This window comes from Notothenia rossii (genome assembly GCF_949606895.1).
Source record: "Notothenia rossii genome assembly, chromosome: 6".
Lineage (NCBI taxonomy): Eukaryota > Metazoa > Chordata > Actinopteri > Perciformes > Nototheniidae > Notothenia > Notothenia rossii.
In genome coordinates this window covers 21500569-21522250 of record NC_136909.1, presented here as the reverse complement: position 1 = coordinate 21522250, position 21682 = coordinate 21500569, and the positions used below count along the sequence as shown (strand labels likewise).

Genomic DNA, 21682 nt, shown 5'->3' with positions numbered 1-21682 from the left:
GCATCATTTTCAGGGTTAGAATTTTTTACAATAGAACGGAATATTTGAAGTGAACGTAAAGACATATATCTATATATATATATATATATATATATATATATATATATATATATATATATATATATATATATATATACAGTATATACTGTATATCTGTATCATGGATATGTCAACCAGGGCCTTTATTCTTACATCATATTGAGCGTTAAACACTACTTTTGGCAGCATGAATGTGAGTACACTACTTACATCAAGGATGTTAGAAGGACATGAGTGAAAAAGGAACACCATCTTCAGATAAGTTAGCCTTTGGCAGAGGATGTCTCTTTGGCTAATCAGTAAGATCATTTGATGGCAACTTTACCTATCAGAATTAATAGAAAAAGGATGCTGTCAAGCTGACAGTCCTATCATGATCAGTATTGTGGGTAGGAAGGAGAAATGGATACAAAGTTCTCATGGCTTCTAAAAACATTGAAGTCCTATTGGACCTTTCCTTCCACTCCAACATACGCAGCAATTTATATACACAAGTCTACGCATAAGATCAATGGCGGTTATATCACTGCAGATCTAATATAGCACCTTCAGGATTATTTTTGACGGAGAGGGAAAAACCTAGCAACAAATGCAGCTCCAGCCTGTGCTTTCAGCATGGTGTTGCTGATCGAGCCTGCGTGCAAATGTAGCTTAGGGAAGTGACATTGTAAACATGAGAGGTTTTCTAAGGTTCAGCGTCACATGTCCTTCACAAGGCAGACTTTACTCCTATCTCCCTTTCTCATGCACCTTGGCTGATAAATGTACTTTTTTTTCAACTTAGCATCCCTCGCGACAGAGTATAGACTCTTTATTAAGTCATTTACACCCTTCTCTTTGCACCTTAAGGCCTGAAACTAAACCCCTCATCCATGCAATCATTATCATCACTCTTACTTTTTTTTCTACCAATTATACTGCTTCTTCTCCCTTTGAAAACATAAGACCTGGGTTGTATTATAGGCCCTATACCTCTCATGGTACCATTGTTCCTACTTTCAGTCCCCCATCCACCCCCCTACCTCCTTGGAGGGGACCCTGGATCCCTTCCTCCGTGACCACCAGCTTTCCACCATGGCAATGAGGCAGGAGAGCACCACGCCGGCTGCCAGGACGCAGAACACCCCCGCAAAGCTGTGGATGTCCAGGGCGTTCCCCTGTTGTCGTGTCTGGATTGAACTGTAGAGATCACAGGGGCTGTCCCTGGGCCACCACTTGAGTTTCAGTATATCCATGTCACCGTTCTGCTGGAGCTCCAAGACTCTAGGATATGGGCGAGAGAAACAGCCATGTAAGCATAGATCAATGTACAGGACAAGCACATTCTGACAAGGAAGAATACATGAATGAATTTGTAGTTGCATGAATGCAACAAGCCAGACACGCTGCCAGGAGTACTGATCGTTAGTGTGTATTATCATTTATGGTTTCTGAATGAATATAGATTCAAAACGATTCAAAACAATCATGGAGGATGTAAAGCATTTCCCCACGTCAACTGCATAAAGCCTGACAACACTGCAGAGTTCACTGCAGATGCTATAGCTCTTCTTGTCCATTTGAGGGCAGTGTTTGCCAGTTAAAATCCCCTCTGATCCCAGACAACCATATTGGGCTGTCAAACTCATTATGGCTAACATTAATATGTTTTGCAGCACAGCGCGAGTACACTGCCACAATGTCATTATGCAGCCTAGCTTTAGTCCCAGGATTGATGGCTTCAGAGAGGATACAGCTCAGAGGTTGATGGGATCCCTCTGTTAGCCTTCAGCTTATTATTTAACTGGGTCGTTCATTTTGGTTTGGAGGAGAACTGCCGACACACAGACAGACAGGCGTACTGAGGCTCTTTTAGCATCCGGATGGATATTTAACAGGCGATATGATGAGAGAAGGGCATTGGGAAAGGAAAGACAAAAAAGGAAAAAGGCAATGTGGGAATGTGTGCGTTCACATAGCTCTGCCTCCCACACAAGCAGATACAGACTAACGCAGACAACATACAGGTGCAAATAATCCCTCATAGATAAAACTAAGCCATGACAACGATTGAAACCAACAGGGTAGATAGGAGATACATATTCACAAATGAACAGTTCCATACTAGACTGCATGCACTTAAGCCAAATTCACACAAGTTTATATAGAGACAGATGTTTGCAATTATCTTCCCAACTTCCTGGGGGCAGAACCTTCTCACAATTCCAGTGACAACATGCTGACATAAATGACAATGCCCATCTCTCATCTTCATTTTACTTCATGCGGAATATGCACTGAAAACAATCAAGAAATGCAAATGAGGTCTGCAGACAGTTTACGTAATTAATTGTATCCACAATATCCAGAAAAGCATAGCTAATTTTAATTTCAATCAGATAAACAAGCTCAACAGAACATTGCTCCATAGCCCAGTCTCTGTCATTTCGGAACACTTTTCTCTCTTTAATCACTTCCTGGGCTTTACAGAGTTGCAGAGACTGGACAACTACGTCGTTTCAATCCTGGTTGCGGTTGTAATTGATAGGACAGAATAAAGGAGAAAGAGGAGGATACAACTGTAAAGGGCTGTAAAGAAGAAGAAAAGACAGGAGCAGAGAAGAGATCAGAAGAGAGACAGACAATAAGAAAATGAAAAACTCATTTCAACAGAAAATCCAACAGCAGTCATTATAATACGAGATCATGTCCACCAACTGCCAGCTTGATTGCAGGACTGTTTGGCTCGGATCAGTGCAGATTAGTGTCAAGATTAGATAAGACTTTGTGTAGATGATATGCAACATTGACTGAAAACAAATGAAATAAAAAATGATCTGCAATAGTGTTCAGTATAGTGACAGCACTGGCCTAGTTGTATGCCCTGGTTATTACTCGACTGGCACAAAAAAGAGGTAGTCAGTGAAGAAATCCCTCATCTCACATCAATCCTGCATCTTTTCAGTAGTGCATTTGGGCCCTGCTCCTATTCTTCAAAACATGTTACCAAGTTACTTTTTGATATATTATACTGCATATACTGCATATACTGCATATACCTCAAGTTGCTTTACCTCTGAGTGCTGCGGTACGTTGTCTATCACTGAAAGAGCCAAAACAGCTCACTGTTGCATGCACGGCGCACGGCTGATATTCAAGTTGACATCAGCAGCAGCGTTTAATCAAAATTCAAACAGAATCCTTACAAGTTTTTTTCCAAGCCAATGACAAGAATCACATCAAAACGACTGTTTATGAAAGTTAAAACAGGATTTTTCCAAGAGAAGTGATGTGCCTTTCATACAGTACTGACCTTTTTATCTGTCACTTTGACGACAGATGCTTCACACACACACACAAACAAGCCTGCACTCTGACAGATGGCTTCGGAGAAAGAAGAAATGCACACAGGCTAATGAAACGGAATAAGAGCGATCCCACCTATCAAAGAAGCCAGGCACTGTTTTGTTAAAATATGTCATCATTTCTTGCTTGGAATTCTGCCAACTTCTGAAGATTGCTTGTCTGTGTTGATTTGTGTTTTTACTGTATGTCTGTCTTTCGATGGAGGCATGCTTTATGTTTGAAGCTGCCGTCTGTTATCACTACTCATCAGTTGACGGTTCTTATGTTTCACAAATGTCATGTCAAACATGGTTTTAGTGGGGCACTTAAGCAGTGGAAATAAGTGGTGGCATTTTCTTGTTTCATCTAATTTCAAATCTGTGAACATAATGACTATAGACAGTAAACGCCTTTGTGACAAAATTCTAAAAAAGGGGTTGACCTTTGATCGCAAATAAATAAACAGTGGAAAAGAAAATGTACATTTCTTTCCTTGCAGGGAGAAATAGTGATACAAACTGAATGTTACTCTCAAAAATCCTATCGTAAACCCGATTAATTATAGTACGATTTTGCTGTGTGTCAAAGTAAATAGCTGAATATAAATGTTCAAGTTATACTTTGATTTTCATATTAATTCAAAGACTCAGTAAATGCCAACATTTCCTACCGTAATCCAATAGACAAACAAATCGACAAAAAATAACTAAAAGGCTTCTCCACAACTTGATAAAAGATCTATCAGATCAAGACAGGAAGATCAAGGAATTATTAGTGTGTGACTGAGCTGTGTGTAACTTTGAGGGAGGACATAGCCGAACAGATTTGAGATTCAGGACAGAGTGCTTTCTCTCTCCCCTCTGTTACGACCCTGTCTGCCCATAGAGCTCATCATCTATCATTCTGCACTAATTGGCCTATCAGAATTATGCAAAAGCTGCTTCCCCAAAGGGCCCTTGAATCCAATTCTTACGCTGACATGGACTCACAAGAACGCAAACATACATAAAGTACACAAATAATACATTTTCATTTCACTTTTATCTCGTTGAGGTTCAGATGGCTGTGTCCTGCCAGCAGTTAGGCAAAAAGACCCTGACTGAACTCTACCAACTCATTTATAATACTTGCAGGAAAGAGGATAGAAATGATGATGATGATGATGATGCTGGTAATATTATGTGAACCCCGCTGTTTTCCTCACACCAAAATAAAGCGTGTATGAGATTGGACAGATGGTGCAAGCCAAACGTGAAGTGGAAGATGTTAAAATGCTACACCACAGGGCCCTCTTATTTAAGAAGGCAATCCAGACTTAATATCTTATACATGGAATACTAGATGTCAGAGTAATTACAGTTTGAATGCTTACACTTATCTGTTGAGTGTTTGGTCATTTATCGTAACAGTGTTGAGAATGGCTCGGTGCATGTAGAAAAAGTGACCTAACTTACCATAGTTAGTTAGCTAAGAAGAGATCACTTTTCACTCTTGGCAGCTACTATGCAATGAGTACTTCAACTTTGTGAGGAAAAGTGAGAATGGTGATTTTACCACTGCTTTTATTAATCTGTATCCCATGGCTGACAGGCAAGATGAAAGGCCACTGTGAGTGTGACAAGAACATCGGTTGAGGCCCCGTTTACATGGAGACGGTTCGGGTTGTATCTGCTACTTTTTTCTATCGTAGAGACGGTTCGTTCACACGAGGCCGTAACGGAACCGCGGAAACGGACCCCTCAAACGATAACGGGTCCCAAGGTGGGTAGATCTGCAGACGGAACGCAATAAATAACACAGAAGACCTTTGACCGGCACTTTTCTAATTTTGTCCGGAAGATTTTAACTTTAACGGACATGTTGACCGGCGAAAAACACAGAAGGGCAACCAGGCAACCATGGCAACCATGCTTTGGAGGTCTTCTTCACTGCTTTTGGTGTATTTTGTGGCGGAACAGGCCCGGCATATGTACTACAGCGTCTCCAGCGGGTCGAGCGGTCTCGTGTGGACGGACATGTTTATTGAGCCGATCGCGTGTGAACGGAAGACTTTTTTTTATATCGAATCCGGTTCATTTTCATTTCCGTCTCCGTGTAAATTGGGCCTGAGTCTCATCGAAAGAAAACACATCCTTCTTTGAAAACACCAAATTGTTTGTGCTCACATAAGTGCAAACACACAGCCATCAAATGGAAAGCCTATAGCCACACAAAATATATTACAGTTCTAGATTTTTTTGTTCGAAACAATGACAAACGACATAATGAGAGCTAGCTAGGAGGAGCTAATTAAAGTGTGTGTGTCACGGTCTTTATGTCCTTTTGAAAGAAACACAGAAACACAGAGTTTGATGGAGTTCATGATAAAGCACAGGAGAGGGAATCTGACTACTCATTTATTTCCCCCTAAGCAGTGTGCTTTTCCCTGCACAGACATCCCAAACTTTTTTTTGCTTTCATTTTCAGTCTGAATATGTAGAATATAGAACTGAGGGGGTGTAAACTTAGATGTGTTTTTTCTTCCTTTTGGGTCTGGGAGTGTTTTTTGCTCAAGGCATCATCAGTCATCACACCGCTGCCTGGGGTATTGGGAAATAGATCACTTTAATCACTAAAATTAGCATCTAATTTAAATTATTGCAGTCTGAGTGTATGTTTATAGTATTACTGTCATGTCCTGCATTGTTAAACACATGAGTAGCCATATGTAACTGTATGTTATCTAATTAAATGCACCATTGTCACATTTATGAGAGGGCTTCAATTTCGGCTGATAGTGTGGGGAGTAAAGTGTGTGTGAAAAGTAATAAGAGAACAGAGTAATTTGTGTGTCTACCGAGGTGTTACAGCCTTTTTACATGTGTATTCATATGCAGCAGGACTGTTATGTGTCAAAACATATTATAAGCTTTGTATAGGTTTTAAGAATTTCACTCTGAAATAGCCATCGGAATAAAGCCAAAAGAGTGGCTTAGACCTTATGTTATTTTATGACTAGATGTATTGGGTTAGACTTTGTATCAGTTTCTTGTTTGAGATGGTATGAATGGTAAAGCATTTCTGCATCTTCCTGCAACAGCGGCTATGTTTATGAAACAGCTTGGGAGCTATGAGCTGCATTAACACTGTGTGTGTAATGAGTTATCACCTTGCTTTAAGATCGTTGACTTTAACACTCCCACTGGCTGTTAAAGCAAATGAGCAAAGGTTGCCTGTGTGGTGGGAGGGGAGCTAACCGCTGTGTGCCTCTGTGTGTGTGTGTGTGTGTGTGTGTGTGTGTGTGTGTGTGTGTGTGTGTCTGTATGTGTGTGCAATGTCTCTGCCTCCCCATTCTCTCCGCAGTGGCCGTTACTGCGTTGACTAGATGTTGCCATGGCAACTTGTTGGCAGCAGCCTTGATGGTGGGATGATCACACATTATTAGTTGACTTAAGATGAAAAAAAAGAACACACAGTGATTTGGATAAAGGAGCAAGCGACACAAGAGTTGAAGAAAGGAAGTAAGGGCAAAAAGGGAAAATATGAAAGATGAGAGATGCTGCAAATTCTGTCTGATTGCAGAACACATCCGTGGCAAATTATACTGAGATCACATACAAGAAAGCAGAGACAGACAGAAAGTGACTCACTGAGAAAAATGTAGGTTTAGCTGTGGATAATTACGGTGGACACATTAAAGGTAGAAACATGACTTCACAAAATGGAAGGCCAAAAAGATATGAACAAACACAGCTCTTTCATTTGGTATCCTTCTTTCCTATAGAGAAACACGTTCATGTGCTCTTCTAAAAGTGTGTTTTAGACAAATGTTTTGCACTTTTCCTAAGGGCTGTTTATAGATTTAGACTTGTTATTACTTTACTTATAGACTGTAGTCTATGTTAAGGTTACAGTGAAGGCTGTGGTTTGGCATGTGTTTGTGATGCTTAAGATGGAAAGGGCTTAGGGAGTGTATTATGTTGCTCTGTGTCACAAGTAAAGACAGTGCAAACCTGTGAGCAGATTCACAAACATACAAATCCACTCTCTTCACATGTAAGCTAAATTGGTGGCATTAAGTCACAAGAAAATTGTGTTTAGAGCAGAAAAGTAGCCTTTTGTTGTCATAACAAGGGAAATCTTCTTGCAATGTGACGTGTTTAACTATCTGAAGCAAAACATTTTTAATTCAGTATTTCGCCCTCAAATCTTTCATGTTTAAATACGAGTGTTCACCGTAAACCCTCAAAAGTAGGCATTTAGGAGTTCATTTGCCAGCAAAATCTATTTGTAACAGTTTTAATGAGCTGCCTCTAATGTTATAAATGATACCCCTACTGGAGTGAAAATGGACTGTTAAAAGACTTCAGACTGTGCTGCTGCGATACAGCTGGGGAAAGGGGAGTGCATTTTCTAACTCAAATGGATGGCGAGGCCAAACTGAGAATAGAGGCTACAAAGTGAGTTTTGAAAGGCTGCTATCTCAGCACCTGGTAAACTGATCGTTGAGTCACTGGTATTGATCAACTGGGCTATCTACCCCCTCAAGATATATTATGGCTATTTTGTACTATAGGACAGTAAAAGTCTCACTTATTGCTCTTTTCAATGCACTGTAACTCCATGCATTGTGTTGATACTGCAGACTTCTCCGGCCCCCTCCATAAGACCTCTATAAATACAGGTTATGTCCCATGCTGCTCTTTGCCCATTATCAGGTTTTACTGCAGCTTTAGCCAGTTAAAATGCAGAGTGGTGGGGATTAGATGATCAAGAACAATGTGTAACAGTTCAGTGAATTTTAGAACTGGCTAGATAGACCTCGTAACTGTTTCTGTGAGAGGTGTCAAGGCGTGGTGTGTCATCGCAGAGCACACTTCAGTCTCAGGAGCATAGGAATATGTCTGCAGCTACAACTACAACAGTCTCACTCTTTCATTACAAATATTCCTCTCCTGTCACCAGTGCAGCAAACACAATTTAAAGTTTCAGACGGTGAAAAGTGGATATTGTGATGGGGTGAGAGGTGGTGATAGAAGGGGAAGGAGATGTGAGTGAGTTGGAGAAAAGGAGAAGATAGAGATTTTAGTAAGAAAATGCGAGGGGGCTGTGGTTAATCTGGATGGATGGCTGACAACTCGTCAAATCATACAACAGAAGAAAGGAGAGAGCAGGTGAGAACAAAGGGGAGGCCGGATAGAATAAGAGAGATGGTAAGAGATTTGAAGGAGTAAAGAAGAAAAAACGAATGATGACATGAGTGAACAGAGGAAGGGTGTCACATGAAATGAGCAGACAGGGATGACTGTAGATGAGAGACGGAGGTGTTATGCTAAAATGAGTTTGTTTCTTTGAGATGGTTGTCGGCTGTCAGCTCCTTAAGATGAGAAGAACATTGGCTGCTTTGCTGGTTTTGCTGGTCAGCATGAGGGAAAATAATGTTCATATTATAGTCAAAAAAGTAGTTTTTCTGTAGTTCCTATGACTGCAGGGTCAGAACATTTTGATGTCAGAATTTCATTTTTTAAAAAGGAGGATTTATTTTGTGGAAACATGGGCACTAAAAAAAGTGCAGAACAAACATAGAGCAGGCGTTTGAAGGTGAACGATTGTGTGGCTGCAGGTATATCAATTTCTCCGGGTAGGTGAGAGTGTCATAGCGATTAGAGAGGCCAGCCTTCAACTAAAGAGCTAAGCTCGGGAACCCATGTCAGCCAACAACCCACTGAAGTGTCCTTAAATGCTGAATCACCTCAAGCTAAAGGTCTGCTGAAGCAGATTTTAACCTGCCTGTAGAGATGAGGAGGAATCAATAGAGCATCAGATTATTATAATTACATCATGTTCGGTTTCGCAATGTGACCTGCCTAAAGGAACGAGCCAAAACGGTCAAAATATCCAAAACATCAGGTGCAAACTGACCTTAGCTGCAGCTTTTACTTTATTTGTCCAAATAACATTACCAATTGTGCAAGCAGGAACGTGACTGAGTGTAATTCAGGAGCAAAGACACTCAGCAGCATCGACCCGGTCAGAGATGTGCACCTTCTTCTAATTATTCTCTAGATGTGTGTTTTAGTGTAAAAAGAAGCTGACCCCTAGCCATACATCAATACCGTGGAAGGTCTGTTTATTCAACCACAGACAGCAGGGGTTGCCTTGGACACAAGACATATTATTCTAGCACTGGTGGTGCATATTTGAGTTTGTTATTAAGCAGGTTTATTGTGGAGCCAAATAATAAGAGTGAGCCATTGAGGTATCTCCATTGACTTTAGACTGGGTGTTTTATTTGCCTTATTTTAAAGCCAGATAGTATCCAGTGCTTGTATCCAGGTTGGATATTTGAAACTTTTTCCAAGATTTCCACTTTTCTTGACACATTTAACAGATGGGAGAACATATTGTTGAACCATGTCAGAAATCCATCAGAAAAGTATGTGGATTTTCTCAGTATACTATCTGTGACACTGACTGAGGTTTTTGAGAGCTGTGATGGGCTATAGAAAAAGGCTTGGCAGAGGGGCTTAAGAGTTTTTTGTATACATACAACAATACAATAGTAATATAAGGAACTAAGATGTTTTCAAGAGAGATTATTTAAAACAAGGTATGGCCCATATCCATATGTGTAGGTAGAATAATAAACAAAGTGTTGCTATATCGAAGTTTTAAGAATGGTGTAAGATTTTACCAATGAGTCTTCGGCCCCTCAAGTAAAGTTTGCAAAGCTTAATTGTTCAAATTAGCACACCCAGGGTTCAATGTCATACACTTTGTCAACAAAGTTTTCATTTAAGCACCATTAAGCCTCAGTGTGTGGGTGTACTAAAACAGATTATCAAGCTGAACAATGATAAACAACACGGAGAAGTCAAACAGTCATTAACCATCATTTGCACTTTGAGAGCTAAGGGAGAGACAGAAGGAGAGAGAGAGAGAGAGAGAGAGAGAGACATAGAGACATAGAGACAGGGAGAGAGAGAGAGACAGAGAGAGAGACAGAGAGAGACAGAGACAGAGAGAGACAGAGACAGGGAGAGAGAGAGACAGGGAGAGAGAGAGACAGAGACAAAGAGACAGGGAGAGAGAGAGAGACAGAGAGAGAGAGAGACACAGAGAGAGAGATCGAGAGAGAGAGAGACAGAGACAGAGAGACAGGGAGAGAGAGAGAGAGAGAGAGAGAGAGAGAGAGCCACATCCCCATCATTAATTGTGATTCATTAAGATTTAATGAATTTACTAAGTGTGTGGGCTGAGTTTTACTTTGATTGATTGGTAGGAGAGTGACAGCTTGTGAGAGCTTTGACAAAGACAGAGAGAAGACAGTGCTGGGACATGTTTAACAGTTTTTAGCAAGAAGACTTAACATTAAGAAAATGATCTTACCTGCTAATAAAATTAGATTAGATTTATAGAATTATAATTGTTTGTCCTCTGGAACAATGTCAGTGATTCAAAAATACTGATACTGTAGATGCAATAAAATTAGAGGGCTTCAGAGCCTCCAACCAGACTTGAACTCACTGTGAATGATTGTGTGTGTGTGTGTGTGTGTGTGTGTGTGTGTGTGTGTGTGTGTGTGTGTGTGTGTGTGTGTGTGTGTGTGTGTGTGTGTGTGTGTGTGTGTGTGTGTGTGTGTGTGTGTGGTGGAGCGACAGACGCCTTGCTTTTAAGTGTTGGCTTCTTTAGAAGGAGCCTTGATCAAGCATTATTTGGATTATGCAAGAAAGATCATGTTATTATGGTACTACCAAGGGCCTCGAAAAATTATGAGCAGACTTTTTCAAATAAAATAATCTTATAACATGAATAAATAAATAAAACTGGTTTTAAACCATTGTAGTGTTATTTAATAATTGGTGAATGGAACATTTAAGTTAGAAAGTAAATAATGACTGATCTTGTGGGAGATACCAGAGTCATACTTGACCTTGTTGATATAAAAACTCATCCACAAAATAAAATATTTTTATTTTGAAGTGTTACCATTGCCTCTGGCAGTCAGAGAGGGTGAAATAGAAGACTTTAAACAGAGCGGATTCAGGTAACAATAGATATTTCGTAGTGGCTACAAGGACAATTAGAGAGACTTTCTTGTAAGAAAATTACATTACCTGTATTGACAGGTCTTGACAAGTAAAGCCAATTCCACCTACAGTAATACTATCAAAGTGGTCTTTCAGTAATGCCTGAGAGAGCTGTGACAGAGAGCTAACAGTGTGTGAGCAGGGATAACTCACCTTCTCTGCCGTCTCTGTTTACAAGCCTTCTGCTGGGACTAAAATACATGATTTACATGAGCGAAGGCGGCTTTAAAGCCATTTATATGTTTCCTTCAATGGGGCAATTTGTTTTATGTCTATAATATACATTTCAAAAGAAGAACTCCAATACGATTTTTTCATTATATTTCATTTCAATGTTTGCAATAACCAAACTTCAGTCAGTTCATCAACAGTTTTTCTTAACGACTGCTGACAACTTTATTGTCATGAGTGCTTCTATGGTAAAACGTTGTCTGAATACTGAACGCATCACAATCAAACTGTTTTACGATTGGTACACAGTTTACTTTGTATTTACTGGAACCCATAGCCCTTTAGTATCACTTATCACCATTAGTAGAGGATTACTTTTTATATTAGTCGCAAATTACTTTTACTGGTAGGATTTCAATAAATCGTCTTTGATAAGATATGAAATTCATGCAAGAAAAGTCTCGGATTGTAGAAGGAAAGGATGCATGGATTATTGGATTTAAGGCTAATATAAAGACAAGGGAGACACATTAGCTGGGTCACGGAGCAAATCAGCCCTTTTGACACTGTCACATTACTCACATGAAACCATAATCAACAATATAAAAATATTTAGCACGTCCTCTATGGAGATTTAACACAGATGTGTTCTCTTTATGAGAAATAATGAGTTTTCAAACCATCAAAAAGTTCAATTTCCTCACAGCTACAATATCCAGACTTGTTTGGTGTGCAATCAGAGCTAATAGCTGATATCTTTGCAGTGATTACTTTCATACAACCTATGTCAGAATAATTACAAGCCACAAACTAACAGGCTAATGTCATTCAAACGGAATGAAGCCAGCATCTGCTGCAAGCTAACCATAACAATATAACCCATAGTCTCATGTGGTGTGATATTTCTGTGATTGCTGCAATGACTTGTCGCTGTTGTGTATGTCATTTGGCTCCTCAAGCGTACCATACAGCACTGCCATGGTCCCCACAGAAATACAGGGTACCAGACCATCACTTTATTTTAGAAGCACTCAAATATCAGCCCTTAGGCAAATGATGAACACTGGCCTGCAGCCAGGTCATAAAAACAACATGAATGTTAGCTGGTGATGAATGTTATGTAAGTGGTGGGACCCTAGTAAAATGAATATGGCAGATGAGGCCCTTTTTGCTCACCGCATGTGTGCATAAATTGGAACGAAATATTTTTTATAATAAAAAGACTGACCTTGATATCTTACCAAAAAGCATGTTATATGATATAAACAGTTTTTCTGACATTTATCATCCACATTTATTTAATTTGATGCACTTTGTATACTGAAGGTCAAGATCGAAATACTGCAGTCCTGAACATAATATCACACACCTCATCTATCTTGCAATTGAATTGTAAAACGTAATTTTCTTCAGTATGCACGATAAATTGTCTGGCCTGCAGCTTATCTCCTTACACTGCAGCACCTCAAGATGTCCACCTGGTAAGGATGAAATCTTCCATTTTAAATGCTCACATCAATGCCTGAAGACACTCACAGAAATAAATAATATATGCCTGGGAGAGAAGGCTTATTCTTTTTTCAAAATCTTGCCCCTTTGGCACTTCAAAACAACTTGTCAGTATGGCTGTCAGTTTCAATTAGTGGACGTGTTCTTTACACTACTGTTTTCTGACTCTGATCAATCTGCAAACTGTCTCCATCAATCACAGAACAGCAGCGCCAAAACACACAAACATGTACAAAGTAGCATTATATTTGTGTGTTACATTGCTGCTATTACAGTGCTGACAAGTAGACACAAACAAATGCACACTCACTCACTCACGCACGCACGCACGCACCGTGATGCAGTCTGGCAATGGCTTCAATTCTTACAAAAACAAAAGGGTTGAAAACGATTAAGTTGTAGCAGTCTGTCTATTCCTCCCGTCATCGCCGTTCTCTATTTCTCAAAGTGTCAAAGCAAATTCATTGTTTTTCATCTCTGTTATTACCTCCAGGGACCTTTAGATAATAAACACATCTTAAGTATTCAGAATGTACCCACCCACTGATAAACAAACACATAAAGCAAGTAATGAAGTTGCAGACTCACTGGATCTGGATCTTTATCAATTACTAGTGTAAATGAGTGATTATGCCAGTATTTGAGGGTCTTAAATATTGAAGTAGAAATTATGACCATAAAGCAAATGTTGAAGGTTACGCTTTTTATGTACTTTAGTTCTTACATACATACTCAGCTGGGGCCAAGTATCTATATTTGCAGGGTACATTTTGAAGTACTCCACAAGGCTGAATTTAAAACAATGACAAGACATCCTAAATTCTGCCTGAATAAAAAAAAAAACAGCTTTGAGAAGAATCCAATGACAAACAACGTATTGTTGTGGTAAACGAAAATAGAATTACATCCATCTGGAATATGTTCTTCTAAAAGCAAATACAGAAAAGCCTGAGGCTGCAGTCAATATATATGTTCTGTCATTTCATAGACAGACATGAAGGATTAGTTGAACAAATATAAGAGAAACACCTGAGAGAGTATACTGATAGGAGCTACAGTATCTTACTGAGACGGACTGTACTTGCACCTACTGTAAGAAGGTATCCTCAAAAAATACAAATGCTCCCTTTATAGTCATAGGGTTGTTGCTATGGATAGAGATTATGATGGACTGTAACTCCATTAAAGGTATTGTATGGAAAAATATTAGAACCCATAGTATTTTTTTATTTAAATGGAGGTGCTATAGTTGTGTTGTAATCATTGCGTCTTTTGACTTGTCATGACCAAGCCACCAAAGATGATGAGTGAAACATTTGTCATCATGGCATCAGTGCATGGATCTCTAATACAATCCCTGTCTAACCCTTTTTCTACCTAATGAATCTGCATGACACAGAATGTTTGTGATTGTGCGTCAAATGATTGAAAAATCTCAGCAAATATAAACAAAACAATTGTATCTCGGTGATTATTTTTCTCTTGATAATTTCTGAGTCTGTTTTCATTTGAACTATGGGAAACCAGTGGGAGTAAACAGTTTGAAAGTGTCTTCCCACGAGTGTGACATTTCCCCTGAAATAATAGGAGGGAATTGAAAACATGGCCTGTCAATTAATTGCTTGTTTATTTTAATAACAGCCATGATAGGCAATATTCTGAGGCGCAACGCTCCATCGGATGTGGAGTTATACAGACAGGTGTACACACACACACCCCCCCCCCCACACACACACACACACACACACACACACACACACACACACACACACACACACACACACACACACACACATACACACACACACACACACACACACCCCCACCCCCCCCACACACACACACCCCCCCCCCCCCCCCCACACACACACACACACACACACACACACACACACACACACACACACACACACACACACACACACACACACACACACACACACACACACACACACACACACACACACACACACACACACACACACACAATTATATATAAATAAACACTGACAGACTATTTTACATAATATAAATAATGACAGCATAATAAAGGTCTCAAACATTATTTGTGTTCCTTCTTTTCAAGTGAGGATCTGAAAATAAATAAATGTTCTTTGTTGGGATGCAGGCAATATATCACCTCATATGACGGAACCTGCAGTATGGTGTTTGGTTTATATCATACCATTGAATTAAAAAGAATGAATGGACACTCAATATTGCACAGCACATATAGCAGATGAGCAGCATGGGAGAAGATGACTCAATGACATTGGTGCATTCTTTGCATTAACAACCAAGCTTCCTTATAACTATAACGGACAAGATAAGCAAGGAAAGGATGAACGGATATAGGTGCTGCATGGGGCTTCTGTCCCCACTTTCTTCCCTAGAAATGATTTTTAATCATTATTACCATTATTTAGGGGCATTATGAACACTCCTGTATCCGAATTCGAGCATCCCTGCACTGGGTCTAATAACCAAACTTCCTTATAACTATGACGGAAAAGATAAGTAAGGAAAGAATGAACGGATAAAGTAATGAATTATGCTACCTTCTTGGTCGATGACTTTGACAGAACAACCCCCCCCCCCAACGGTGCACCTTAGCAACAAGGTGAACAGCTGGGATCATTTAGATGCATGCACACTGTGAACTGTTCAATTGTTTGTGATTCTGTGTTGTTAGACTTACTGACAGTGTGTTAAGCACTTTAGAGAGCATGATTGTATGGAAGGTGCTATGCAGAGATATAATGTGAACCAATGGCTTATGCTGATGTTAAGCAAGTGTGACGACCCCTCCACACCACATGGGGGGCCGTCTGTTTGTGTGTGTGGTTTGTGGGTGTTTACAGGTTCCGGTGCTGATGAGCCGCACCTGCCGGGTGAGCTACGTTGCCAAAAGGATATAGGAGGAGCAAGCCGGATACGTCGCTCTCACTCCTCTGGGCACTCTCTCTGCGCCAGCTTCGGGGACCTATTGCTGGTTTCCGTTCAGTTGATTGTGATTACGAATAAAACTGTTATATTCTTACCTCTCGTCTCACCTCCCTGCTTTATGTTACAGCCCAGGAGCCGGAATGTAACACAAGCTAGCTGCAGTTAGTTGTGACAATGACTATTTTCTGCAATTTCCTTGGGGTCTGGCTCCCGAGCAGACTTTTCAAGCAGGAAGATGGGCATAGTTTACAGGAGTGACCACAAAAACTGAAGACAATATGAGTAAGATGAACAGGATGGAACAAAACGTGTAGTGTGTTGTTTACAAGTCTTACCTCTGGGAGAAAATGTCCCTGTAGGGGCTGCCGTGCTGCATGGCGATTCCATATCCACGGTCCGGTGCATTGCTACTAACAGCGTAGAAGGAGCAGTCCTCGTCATTATTAGCAACATATTCCAGCACTGCCGCATCCCACACGAAGCCAAATCGACCATACTTCACCTGGAAGAAAGAAAATGCATTTACATATAGTGGGCAAATATTCAGAAAGGTGAATATCCAAAAACATGCAGTTGATATATTGTTTAATTCACCAAACATACAGTAAGTGGAGGCATAAGCTACTGTACCACTGATCGACCAATATATTTGTTAAAACAGTGTGACACGCTGACTTTCAATTGCAGCAACATTTTATACGCATCTATTCTTTGTGCATATCTTTCGTTTTTCTTCGCTAAATCTCTACTTAGAGAGAATGTTTCTGTACCAACTGTGGTCTATACTGTATACATTTAGCCAGTTAAATAAACAGTATTTTAAGGACTTTAAATCAGTCTCTAGTTGAAGCCTTACCACACAGGTTGAGAATAGGTTTTTAATAACGGTTTGGTATTGTTCCTTAGACCTTGTCCGCTGTGTGTTCTTTGTTTATGGGATGAAATATGTAAATTCATCATAGGCAATAAAGGGTGGGTTTCTAACTCACCATTACACACTGGCGTAAAGAAATGCAACAATATTACTTGATTCATCTACTGCAGGACTTCACAGCAACCATATTGTTAAAAGCAAAAAAAGCAATAATGGTTTGTTGGGTTATCTTTATTACTTTGTGGGTATACGATATATTTATGTCCTTGTTTAATATGTTTGGGCAAACTGTAGGTGTGTGTACAATTTGAGCTTGCAGCCTTTATTGAGATCAAGTCAAAGTGACCCAAGGTGAGAAGTTTTTCATAGAAAATAAGGTGCTTGTTAACATGATTTCTTGTTAACATTCAATGAACGTTAGTTTTAAAACCAGAATGAAAAGTCGAGAATAATCAACCTGGATGTGATATTCACATTCTCTCTGCCAATTCACTCAAACGCGTACGCACACCATGTGGAAATGTGTGTGTCATTAACTTTAATGGAGCTATATTTAAATGTTCAATACCCCCTGCCTTCCCAGATTGTGCTTTTGTGTATGTGAATGTGTGTGTGTGTGTGTGTGTGTGTGTGTGTGTGTGTGTGTGTGTGTGTGTGTGTGTGTCACTACAGTTGGCCTATGAGTGATGGCTAATGTCAGAGAACCGCCAAGACCCTCACAATGGGTAATTTCACAGTTTTTAGTACTATGCAGTTTGTGTTCATGTGTGTCTAAGTGTGTGAGTTATAATTCACAGCAGGAAATCAGAATGGCTCATTCTGCTCTTGAAAACCTTAAGAGCACTTTATTACTTTAAAGAAAAATGTTAAGGCATTCCAATTTTAAGCTTTTGAATTGGTAAGATTATGGGCTTTGTGTGAAAAAGAAAAAAAGATTGGAATAGCTTACAATTGCATATAAGTCTTTCTCGCCATTTGGGTAAAAAATCAAAACACTGAAAGATAATCATTATGCACAGAATGTATGCAGTGACCTCTAATGTCAGCCAAACTGAAAACAGAACAAAGCTCTGGTAATCCAACAAACATGTACAGTCTTACCCGTCCGTCTCAGAGGGGATACTAGTTTTAGCTTTATGTCAGGGTATGCCTTTAATGAAAAGAACACGACAGGCAAAAAAAGCTTTTATTGCTTTAAAAGCGGATTATGCATAATATGTCTTCCAGAGGCAAAGACATAGTGGAATTCATGTTTTCCAAAGACTCTTGAGCCTTTTTACTGAATGCTGAATGGAAAGAAAATAAATCAGACTTTGATACATACAGTACTCCTTATTGAAAAAAAAGAGATGACGTTATGAAAAAGTACAAAATGGGTATGAAATGATTCCACATAAAGTGATATAGAGTGATGAAACTGAGTGAGAGTAGAGAGAGTACTGCACATTAGAGAGTAAATATGGGGGAGGAAGGGTTTAAACGCCTGAGGCTACAATTTTGTATCCTGCATTGTGTGCTTCCTATAATAAGTCTCTTTTGGTTTCACTGAGTTCCTTTTGAAGATGGCTGCCATGTAGGTGATGTAAACTTCAAATTGAGGGGTTGGGATTAATGTTATATAATTAACTTTTACAGCCGGGGGATTTGGATTTCATTTGGGTTCGTTTTAAATGAAAATTGTTTAGGATCTACCATAATTGACATCACATAACTTAATAATCGCAGTGTTTCTCAAATATTAAATCCAAACCTTTTATCAAGTCGCTTTGGATAAAAGCATCAGCTAAATTAAATGTAATAAAAGTAATAATAATTCAATTAGAATCAATTAAATAAATAATCAAAGCAACATAGCACATAAGCAAATAAAGAAGATACATGATCCCTACAATGGAGCCTGTGAAAAGACATGGTCTTGCCTGCAGCTGTATTTCATTAATGGAGACAATGTACCTGGGAATAGGGAGGACTTGATTTGATGTAGCAGAACAAGCATTCTATATGCAATCTGTTTAACATTGTCTAAATTAAACATTGGATTAATTAATAATGAATTGATTGCTTAATAAAGTGACGTGTTAAAGGTCAGCTTTGCCCCTGCTGTTGAGTTAACTCGGATTATAATTGTACTTTTTTTTAAAACAGCTCACATGAAAAATACCTTTCTTACAGCTAAGAGCTTCAAATCCGAAAAAACAAGGTCAAGGTAAAACTGTTTACTATTCTTTTTATCTGCACACGTCTCAGAGTATGTTAAATATAATTAGTTAGTTTTGCCTTCCTCTTTGTTCATTGTTCTCCTTTCCCAATGCATTAGAAATGCTACTGCACTCAAGTGTCTGGCACTTACAGCTCATATCCCTGAGGTCTGCAGCCTGCCTTAGTCCACACAATGAAGAGAAAACAGCAAGAGGGAAGAAACTTAAACTCAACCTCCTATTTTTTGCTGTAGGAAATGTAAGGTCATTGACAAACAAGATGGATGAGCTCTCCTGGTTGTAAAGGACTCAGTGGGATTATCTAGACAAGGCAGCTCTATATGCTTTGCAAGCTTCATTTGCATGCACAGTGTAACCTGGCAGTGGGGCTCCAATTAAGGTGCCATCCAGGCTACACTGTTTACATGCACCTTTGACACCCTGCGATTGAGTTTCTGCTGTCACTTAAACTAATATTCCAGAGATTAAAACATATCCTTAAACTAGAATAAAATAAGAAAAAGAAGAACTACAAACATGTAACAATGCTTCCACTGGGTAGGGTCTATTAAATACAAAGGAACAATTCATGATCCCAAAAGTAATAACAAATTATTCTCTCTTTTACGCTTTTTTTGCTGAAATACATTTTTCTTATACTGGAGTTATGGAGGCTGGACCTCATTTGGATAGCAGCTGTTCAAAATCACAGGTCAACAAACAAACAGAGATTAGAATAAGAGTTCAAATCAAATAGGGGTGTAGAAGATAGAGTAGCATTAAAGGCCAGATGTAGAATTGAAGTTCATAGAAGTAGCTTGGCTTGTCAATAATACATCCATGGTCCGTGTGAGTTTATAGTAATTACAATGTACAGAAATGATAGAAACACTTCGTCCTATCCTTACTGCCTCTAGGAGGTGAGTAGAGCGACGGCATGAACTAAACAAAGAACACAACTAATGACTTCTGGAATACGTTTCCTTAAACTCAACACACAAAACAACATACTTGAGAACCTTGGTCTCAGAAGTATTTTTAACTTCCTGCACAATAGCTATATTTTGCATCTGTTGCTGTGATCAAACAGAAACATGTTAGCTACTTCTCAGTGGAGTAGTTTGTCCAACTATAGAAGGGAACAGCTTATCTCTTTTTGAAATGTTGTGCTAAGCGCTCAAACAAATCAACACATCCAAAAATACTTTTTATGAATACAGTTCACCAGGGGGCTATGTTCATAAGGTGTTTTAATAGCTTAAGGGGACACATGGGTTTTTGCACTTCTTTTATTCTTAGCATCTAGAGAAATGTTAGCTCTATTATTTTCAGTTGCATTTGAGAATTGCTAGCAAATATTTTAGTAGTGCAGAGAATAAATGGTTGTATTTGTGAGCCTCTTTTCAAGTGAACTCTACATGAAATGTGTTCAGTCAGAGGTTTTGAACCTGTCAGAAAATGCCTGTGCAGTGAGATTAGTTTATCATGCCCATGCAGCATTTATATTCAAGCACCGCCTCAACACTAAAAGCTGCATCCTAAATATGTCCGTCACACACACACACACACACACACACACACACACACACACACACACACACACACACACACACACACACACACACACACACACACACACACACACACACACACACACACACACACACACACACACACACACACACACACACACACACACACACACACACACACACACACACCGTAATCATTGCATTGGACCTTGTTTTCCCTCTCATAAAGGTGACTCAAGAAACCCAGTAAGATTCATAATCACAAAATTAAAGCATTTTCAGCGTCGCTCTTCTTTCATTAATGCCAGTTTTTTATTTCCATCAGGTCGTTATATGGGAGGAGAGAAAACAAACGTAATTCTGCTGTTGTCAATGTTTATGTTCTTGTTTATCAGTTTTAAAAGGGTTTTGTGATGGTGGAGCTCATTTAATGAATATATAACAACACTGAACCATTAGCACCAGCTCTGAATTAGTTTTTTTCAGGCAAGGGGCGGGAAACTGTAAATAGGGAATACTTGAAAACAGTCATTTTTCAACATTTTCAGCAATAATTAATAATTAATTAATAATAGTTTTAAATAATATAAATCTATTAATATAATTCAAATCGATCTAATATATCAGAGGCAAGGTTATGACTTAATTACATAATTTGAATTACATTCAGTGTAACAGTCAATGTAGATTTGATTGATTATAAAATGTAGGGCAGCTGAAGTTTAGAATAAAATCCTGTTATAAAGTTAAACAAATATGTTATTCTCTTCTACTTAACCAATTTCTCTCAGTTCTCTAACCTTAATCACATTAGTATTTAAATAGTATTCCCTAAAATCCTCCAAAAAAATACACGAATAAACACTTTGGATCAAAAGTAAAAAAACATTTTCAAAATGAGGTCAGTCTACATCCTTTTCCTCAGCAGATGAAACTACATTTATGAATAAATAAAAGGTGAAGGGTGAACTTTGGAACTGCTTCCCTGAAAGAAAACTACCTACAGTATATATGACGTGC

General features: G+C 39.1%; 1 protein-coding gene across 5 annotated transcripts in view; it reads right to left on the bottom strand.

Annotated features, from left to right (window-relative positions):
• The window catches only part of grid2 (glutamate receptor, ionotropic, delta 2), a 486943-nt gene that overhangs the window by 17227 nt on the left and 448034 nt on the right, over window positions 1–21682 (bottom strand). For all 5 annotated transcript variants that reach the window (XR_013809307.1, XM_079687594.1, XM_079687592.1 and 2 more), the window contains exons 14-15: window positions 16394–16560; window positions 1062–1302 (exon numbers count right to left, since the gene is read on the bottom strand). Coding sequence is in view for 4 of the 5 variants with exons in the window: in XM_079687594.1 (XP_079543720.1) it covers window positions 1062–1302; window positions 16394–16560 (408 nt within the window). In the remaining variant the exon portion in view is untranslated. The remainder of the gene's footprint in view (window positions 1–1061; window positions 1303–16393; window positions 16561–21682) is intronic.